At 37.7% G+C, this 9,157-nt stretch overlaps 1 protein-coding gene across 1 annotated transcript in view; it reads right to left on the reverse strand.

Moving 5' to 3' along the window:
- The window catches only part of LOC110295242 (transmembrane protease serine 11F), an 83,177-nt gene that overhangs the window by 26,559 nt on the left and 47,461 nt on the right, over positions 1-9,157 (reverse strand). Inside the window, exons 3-4 of the mRNA XM_021163730.1 lie at positions 5,700-5,854; positions 861-979 (exon numbers count right to left, since the gene is read on the reverse strand). Coding sequence (XP_021019389.1) covers positions 861-979; positions 5,700-5,854 — 274 coding nt within the window. The remainder of the gene's footprint in view (positions 1-860; positions 980-5,699; positions 5,855-9,157) is intronic.

Here is a 9,157-nt window from a genome sequence, read left to right on the forward strand (position 1 = left end):
TTTCTTTCTTTCTTTCTTTCTTTCTTTCTTTCTTTCTTTCTTTCTTTCTTTCTTTCTTTCTTTCTTTCTCTTTCTTTCTTCCTTTTGACTTTTAAAACCATAAAAGAAAAATTCTATTGCTTTAAACGCCCTAGTTTTGTGGTAATTTTTATGGCAGTCCTAAAAATCAAATGTAACAAGGACCAACACTCGCTGTTTACTTATATAATAAATAGTACAGCAGACGCTACTAACAGAGTGAACAATATTTGAGCAACAGAAGAGACCACACACACCTCAGGTAATGTGTTCAAACTTGAATTGATGTGGAGCTGGCCTGACAGACGAGCATGGGAGGGACCACTGTCCATAGTAGTGCTAAGAACACTGCCTTCTATATTAGGGAGGAAATGATTTTAACTCCTAAACTCAAACAGACGTGTGAGTCAGTTCCAGATACCATAAAGTTTAAATGCAAAGGGCAAAAGCAGGGTTTTAACAGTCAGTGATATAAAAGTGAAAGTGACTTCTCATGCAAGCATAAAAGGTACTGATGAGAAAACACTACTATCCATAACATTTTAAAGTTTAGATCACCTGGCCTTATGATTATCATATAATAATAATTAAAAGCAAGGAATAAGTGGAAAAAGATCATTTTCTAGGCTTTATTACCAATATAGGTTTATTAATAAATGGACAAAATCATTAGTGAACATTAATGAAAAATAAATACATGCAGCACATAACTATTGTAAAAGTTAGTGAACAGGGAATTAAATCTTCAATGAGATATAGACTGCCAGCATAGCAAATTTGAATAGTCAAATTGCTACATAGTTGTGAAATAGTTGGAAATCAGCATTTTCTATTGAGCTTACCATTCTCTCGATCTGATGACTTCTTTCTATAAACTCTCTTGATGACCTGATTCCATAATTTTCTCTGTATTTGATGCTTGTGACTTGAAAAGAGGCGAGGTAATAAAACGACTTGTCATCTGAAAAGCAAGCATGAAAGATCGAGGTTACTAGGTTCTTTGCTCCAATCCCTGCTAAGTCTGCTTCTACCTAGAACAAAAGTTACTGCACAACTAAACAAGAAGTCTGTTTTGTAATTCCATTATTGCAGTCATCCAAAGAGAAAATTCATTTCCCAAAGAGCAGTGACTGACACTCCTCTTGTAAATGCACATCATAACTTTCTTACAGTTAGACTTGCAACATACAATGAAAAGTAAATATCAAACAAAACTACAAAAGTCATATGTTTTATTCCCCCTGAGACTACTAAAATAAGTTTATCACACACTTGGTTTGCATGACATAATTGCCCAAGATTTAAAAAATGTATCTTCTTCATAAATCCTACTATGTCAGTGATTGAGTTTATGCACATGTCATTGAGAGCAAAATCTACAACCTTCGTATGAGTATTGCTTCCTCTTCTACCATTTTCCTCACATATATTTTCTACATATAAATCAACCCTGTCTAGAGCTGTCTTTGAGACAAATTTGGCAATATCACTTGCCCAACTAAAGCTTGTCCATTTTCCCATTTCTATCGGAAGTAGGCCCAACCCTTTTACTTTGACATACCATATCCTTTCTTTCATGGAACCTGCCTACCTGCTTGTTCTCTCTCACTCTCCCTCTCTCCACTCTTTCTCCTCTCTCCTCTCTCCTCTCTCCTCTCTCCTCTCTCCTCTCTCCTCTTTCTCCTCTCTCTGTTAATTTTTCTCTCATATATTTCATCCTGGCTGAACTTTCCTCTTCCTCTTCCTGTCTCAAGCCACTTCCCTTCACTCCTCCTCATTTTCCTTCAGAAAAGGACAGGCCTCCCAGAGAAATCAACCAAACATGGAATATCAAAGTACAGTAAGACTAGACACATCCTTCGTATAAAGATGGACATGGGGGAAAAGGAAAGAAAGAGGAAAGGGGTCCCAAAGGCTGGTAAAGTGTCATGGACAGCCTTTATTTTCTTTTCTATGTACTTAGGAATTTGTGTTGAAATGATAACAGAGCAAAACTATTTGTGTTTTTCTATATTTCGTATAAAAAAGAAAGAAAGTCCAGAATGCAACTAGTAATGGACATTTATTTACAATAAGTATTTAAAAATCAGAAAAAATAAAGAAAATAAGGAAGGAAGGAAGGAAGGAAGGAAGGAAGGAAAGAAGGAAGGAAGACAAATAATTCAGTATGAAAATGAGATAACCCAAGTGAAGATGCTTCAATCCCATGTGGGGAGGAGAAGAAAGCAATCACAGGAGGCATACAGAGGGAGGGACCAGGGTGGGAGAGTGGAAGGGGAGGGAAACATGATCAGGTGTGGGATTGGGGAAGGGGAGAGGAACAGAAGAGAAGCCCTGAGAACCAGCAGAATGAATAGAAATATGCAACCTTGGGGGTGAGAAGTTGGGGGATACTCTAGAAAGTACCAGAGACCTGAAAGGTGAGAGAATCTCAGGACTCAAAGGAAGGGACTTTAGATAAAATGCCCAAGAATGGAGAGAGGGAACTTGTAGAATCCACCTCCAATAGAAAGACAGGGCATAAAGTGGAGGGATGGGGTTGCCATCCCACAGTCACAACTCTGACCCAAAATTGTTCCTGTTTGGAAGAACTTCAAGAACAAAAATTGAGAAGAGCCTGAGGAAAAGGAGGTCCAGTGATAGGTCCAAATTGGGATCCAGCTCACGAGGAGGTCCCAAGGCCTGACACTATTACTGATGCTATGATGTGCTTACAGACAGGAGCCTAGCACGGCTGCCCTCCAAGAGGCCCAAAAAGTAGCTGAGACAGTTGCAGATACACCCAACCAATGGACCGAAGTCGGGGGCTGCTGTGGTTGAATTAGGGGGAGGCTGGAAGAAGCTGAGGAGGAGGGCAACCCCATAGGAAAACCAGCAGTCTCAACTAACCCTGGACCCTTGAGATCTCTCAGACACTGGGTCACCAACCAGGAAGCATATAGAAGCTGGTCTGAGGCCCCTCAACACGTTCACAGCAGAAGATTTCCTGGTCTGGCCTCAGCGGGAGAAGATGCACCTAACTATGGAGATACTTGAGGCCCTAGGGAGTGGGGAGGCCTGGTGGGAGTGGGGTGGGGTGGGGTGGGGTGGTTGGTGGGTGGGGACATTTTCTTGGAGACAGAGGGGAGGAAGAATGTGATGAGGAACTGTGGAAGGAAATACTGGGAAGGGGGTAATGACTAGACTGTAAAAAAAATAAAAGTGATAGATAAAAAAGAAAGAAAGATATAAAAATAAATTTAAAGGAAAGAAAATAAGATGAAAAATTTTGAACAGACACTTTAATAATAGGAAACACAAATGTCCTATCGATTCATGGATTGGTCCTCAATAGTTCTCAACATCATTACTGATCATGCAAATGCAATTGAAATTAAAATGGTAATGTAGATGCTACCTGAACCAAATTAACTATTATAAAAAGGCATGGAAATGCTAATGTTGGTGAAAATTTGTGGCAATGATAGTTAACATGCAGAAGAAATAAAGATGAACAGCCAACTTAAAAGAAGACTCTCCCTAGCCCAGGGTTTATACAGATAGAGAATTTTACATCTTCATGTTGGCTAGGCAAACCCTTGTACAGTTCACAGGTATACTAAAGTATATGTATAAAGTACATAGCGGCTGATATCTTTTAGCATCTATAAGTTTCATTAAAATACAAATACAGAAAAAGCAAGTAAATTGTGGTAAATATAAGACAATACAAGTTTATTTTTATACAGTTCTGGAAGTCTCATGTCAGTTGGTAGGTTTAAAGTCTCCATGTAGTGGAGTTTGGTCCTTCTGGAAAAATCTGTGCCTTGTCATTTCCTAGAGTGACCTCATCCCTTGGCTCCTGTCACCTTACACATTCTCCCATTCTTTTTCAGTGCCTTCCCTCCTTCAACCTTTTTCCCCTGTCTCTTAGAGGGATCCTTGCAATTAGGGGCCATACAGAAAATCCATACTAATATCCCCATCTCAACATTAATGATGGCCTGCATGTCTCTTCTGCTGTGTAACATTCACAAATTCTGAAGATTTGGGTGTGGACCTCTTTGGATGAATATCTTTCCCAATCATTATGATAGTTCATTTAAAATACTTCTAGATATTTTTATTGTTCCTTCCCTGTTTCTTCCTTGAATATCTATAGCATTAGGGGTGTATAGGTTCTTCTGTATTTACTTGATATCTTTAAGATATAGTCTCATCGTACAGAACATGCTGACTGAGAATTTGGTATGTGTTTCAGGTTGGCCTTGTGACTCTTCTGAATCAGCCTTCCAGATTCTAAAACTACAGGCATAGGAAAGTATTTTAAACATAACAATACTTTATTAACTTTTAGCCCACAATGCTGACAAGAAAGATAAAATTATGGAAGGTGATCTGATTTGGGTTTGTCAAATAAGTAAGTACTATTAATGAGCCAACAACAATAGCTGGGAATTTTGGATATTTTCATTTTTTCTTTTCTTTTTTTTTAAAACAATTTTTATTAGATTTTTTTCTTCATTTAGGTTTCAAATGATTTCCCTATACCCTCCCGTTGCCCTGCTCCCCAACCCACCCACTACCTCTTCCTGGCCCTGGCATTCCCCTGTACTGGGGCATATAATCTTTGCAAGACCAAGGGCCTCTCCTCNCAATGATGGCCTACTAGGCCATCTTCTGCTACATATGCAGCTAGAGACACGAGCTCAGGGGGTACTGGTTAGTTCATATTGTTGTTCCCCCCCTTTTTTTCTTTATACATTGTTCAGTTGTGGTGTTATTATTATGACTGGTGGGAGTCCTTAAAACTTTTAAACAAAATTACATTTATTTATGCTTACAAAGATGCAAAGACAAAAGACAGAAGACATAGCTGTGACACTAACCATTTTTGCATACAGATAGGAATTAGTTCTGAGGTTTATGTTCTTGCCAGTCATGAAATAATTTGACTTTCCTTCAGATAAAATGCTGGCTTTGACTTTTTAAAAGTGTTTTGGGGTAACTTTTTTTATAGCTTTACCCTTCTCTTCCTTTTCATTCCTTCCTTCCCCTCTCTTTTCCATTGTTCTAATCCACCTCTCTCCTGTACCCCACCCCCACCACTCTGTCTCTCTCTATGTCTCTGTTTCTTTAGTTCTTTGTGGCATTGGGGATTTGAATCTGCATCCTAACACCTGCTAGGCAATTGCTCTTGTACTGAGCAACAAACACTCTCAGCATCCTTTGTTTCTTAAGCTTTGAGGCAGGCTGTCTGCTTGATCAGGCTGACCTTGATCTTACTCTGCAACCCAGAAGGTCCTTGAATTTGTCACTTTCCTGCTTTGGTCTTCTGAATAGCTGGGATACTAGGTATCTCCACTGAGTTAGCTATCAGAAGCTTCTTAGAGGTATTCATTAATATATTGATTGTGAGAAGGGCAAGCAAGCTCATAACTTGATTATATATATATATATATATATATATATATATATATATATATATATATCTTCTTTGTGTTTCATTTACATTTGCCTACCAGTGTAGTGCCAATTTAAAATTCTATTATGTAGAAACGTGTAATATAAGCTTTCTGTTCTGAGCACACTGTACGTTTACATCGCTAAAATATTATATTTGCCATTTAATGTCATCAAAATGTCAAATTTCGAAGCAACAGAATGCACTTATACAATAGAAACATGACCTGGATACTTACCTTCAACAACGAAATGAGTGACGATGCCAATTGTGATTCCTACGATTGCGACAATTGCCAATGTGAACAGAGCTAGTCGAATAGGGTCCCAAAATTGTTGTTGTCTTCTTTGATATTCGATTTGTGGGTATGCAGTTTTTGAAAATTCAACTGGTCTGTGATAATAGAACAAAACATAACAATTCAAAAATTTGCTCATGTGTGGTTCTAATGTTCGTTCCTTTGTGAAGTAATTTGTATTGCTAAGAACACTGGGTTACTTGACTCTCAACAAAAGCACTGTGTAGAGTGCATCCTTCCCCACTCCCAAACCACAAGCACAGTCGACACTTTAGTAAAGTTCTATCGATGTGATCATTTCTTGGCTCTCATTTTTGTGTGTTATACTAGCAACTTAAAAGTTTGCTAGTGAGATATAAAAGCTAAATTTAAAAACTGATACTTCATAAATAATATTTTACATCATTTAAGTAAGGGAGATTTTAAGCACAAGTTTGCATAGTTAGATAAGTTGTAATCAGTAAACAACAAAAGACTTTAATAGACTTAAAAAAAAACAATCTTAAGAAATTCTTAATGATTTGTTTTTTAAAGTAACCATACAGGCTCAGTGGTTAACAGCATTGGCTACTCTTCCAGAAGGCCTAGATTTGATTTCCAGCACCTACCATAGTGACTCACAACTAACTCTAACTCCAGTTCCAGGGTGCCAAATGCCGTTTTCTGGACTCTGCAGGTTCTGTATGCATGTGGTGCACAGATATGCATGTAAGCAAAAACACTCACATGCATAATCAAATCAAATCAAATCAAATCAAATCAAATCAAATCAAATCAAATCAAATCAAATCAAATAGAAAACATTTTCTAAAGTAACAGCATCACTTATAAGACATGAGCGGTGATCTTTGTATTTTGTTGGTATACCCAGCCAACCCTCACAGCTTGAGAGTTGTACTTGGTGACACTTGTTACTCCGGGCCCCTGTGACTGGTCCTACTGACTTGTCCAAGGTTCCCTGGTGCACTTCTTCTTCTAGGAACTGCACATCATTTGGACCATCTTTTATCCAACACAGAAGTTGTTATTTACTTAATTTCTGAGTCCTCAAATAGCATTCTGTGCTATGATTTTTGTAAGTTTTATGAAAACCCACCATTTTGTTTGAAAGATATGAATTGAAAATATTCACTAATATGAAGCAATTCTTTTTCTTTTGTACTAGATGTTTAGTTTTTCCATTTATTTTAATTGATTAATGGAACTATTCAGGATAATAAAATTAATAATAAAATGAGATAAAAAATCATGATATCAGACCCTTTTATAAATATTGCTAAACACTTTACATACATTGCTTCGTTTATGCTAACCTCAACTTAGAACACACCTCATCATTATTAGTACTCTTAATATCAATAACAATAATAGTGACAATGGTAGTAATTACTATTTCATTAGCAGTTTTAACTTATGGATTTACCATCTAGATTTGATCAAAAAACATTGTGTGCACAAATGAAATACTCAAACAATAAAAATGTAGCTTATAAAGCAATTCTTAAGTTATTACCAATGACATTAAAGTGCTTCACAGACCATAATATTTACCTTAAGGTTTTGATATGTACTCTGCCTAGAGGCTACTTGTACTTTAGCAGAGGAGAAAGACACAGAAACAAGTTGGTTTAGCGTAATTTAAAAAGTTTATATAAGAAGCAATTAACCCTTGGAGAGATATGACAGGAGATCTTTATTATGAAGTCTACATTATGGTTTTTGAGTATTTTTTTTCACGAGTTTTTGAGGCAGGCACTCACTACATAGCCTGACTAACTTGGAACTTGCTATGTAGGCAAGGCTGCCTTCAACCTACAGATTTTCCAATCTACAAATTGATGCCTGACAATTCCTTGAGAGTTCTGGGATTAAGGAGATGTGCTGCTGTGCCCAACTTAGGCTACAATTTTGAAGAATGAAAGTTTACTAGTATGGTGATTTGAATATGTTTGGCTCTGGAAGTAATACTATTAGGAGGTGTGGTCTTTTGGAATAGGTGTGGCCTTGTTGGAGTAGGTGTGGCCTTGTTGCAAGAAGTGTGTCACTGTGGGGCTTGGAGACCCTCCCCCAGCTGCCTGGAAATCAGTCTTTTCCTGTCTGCCTTCAGAACAAGATGTAGAACTCTCAGCTCCTCCAGCGCCATGCCTGCCTGCCTGCTGGCTATCATGCTTCCAGCCATGATGATAATAGACTGAACCTCAGAACCTGTAAGCCAGCCCCAATTAACTGCTATCTTTTTTAAGAGTTGCCTTGGTGATGGTGTCTCTTTTTTACAGCAATAGAAACTCTAAGACAGCTACATATAGGAAGAGAGAGAGAGAGAGAGAATGTGAAAAAGGGAAACTAAAAGAGTGAGTTATGAGAAGCCACTCTGTACTAATAATTAGTATCAGAATTAAAAATATAGATAAAATTGGACTTTTGCGCTAAAGAACATACGTACTACGAAGTATATGCAGACAGGAAGCCTTTTCCAATACTACAGCACTAAAGAAGGAAACAGTAGAATAAATTGCTGTAAACTTATGAATATTTATAATCCTAAAGAGGGGTAGAAATTTCCCTGCAGGAGCTGGGCAGCCAGAATTTTAATCAGGTCGTGAATAAAGGATAAATGTCACAGGTATGAGTAGGAATGGGGATTAGTCAAGACATGGTATGTCAGGAGAGAGATCACGTTGAAGATCCAAGAGCAAGATGCTGTATGCCAGGATTGAGGTTGCGGCGTGGGATGGAAAGAAAAACATAAATCCAGTTGTAATCCTTGAACCTCACTGAGTGATTGACAGGGTGTGGGACAAAGAAATGATTGGCAGGTTACTTGTGTGGCTGTCCAGGCAAATTCTTGTCCTTCTAGGAAAGAGGAGGACAATTAAAGGAAAAGACAGTGCTTCCAATTAGGTATCAATGAAGCTAATACACAGCTGAGGCCGAGACATCTGGATACAACACACTCCTTTATTTTTCTTGTGTCACCAATGCCTATTTATATGGTTGCAATGGAAGCAACTGTTACAGTTGAAGCTGCACCTCCCAGAAGAAAACGTCCCATGTACCCATGAGCACTGCTCTTCTTCTCACCCACACTAAAAATATTTCCAAAGTCCATGACAGTAAGTATTCTTGCTTATTTATTTTGTGTATTACCTAAGGTTGTCATTCATTTGTATTCTTAGTCCCCCTCTCTTCATGATGTCTTGATTTCATTCCTACAGCCTGACCCTTTCAAAAGTCATGAATGAGAATCAAATTTTATCAAATCCAATGTGATGATAGGTAAACATTATATCATAAGATGCACCATGATGAAAAGGAGTCTTCTTCTTTTTCTTTTTCTTTCTTTTTTTTTTAATTACATCTTTTCCTCAATTACATTTCCAATGCTATCCCAAAAGTCC

Source organism: Mus caroli, chromosome 5, assembly GCF_900094665.2.
Source record: "Mus caroli chromosome 5, CAROLI_EIJ_v1.1, whole genome shotgun sequence".
Taxonomy (NCBI): Eukaryota; Metazoa; Chordata; class Mammalia; order Rodentia; family Muridae; genus Mus; species Mus caroli.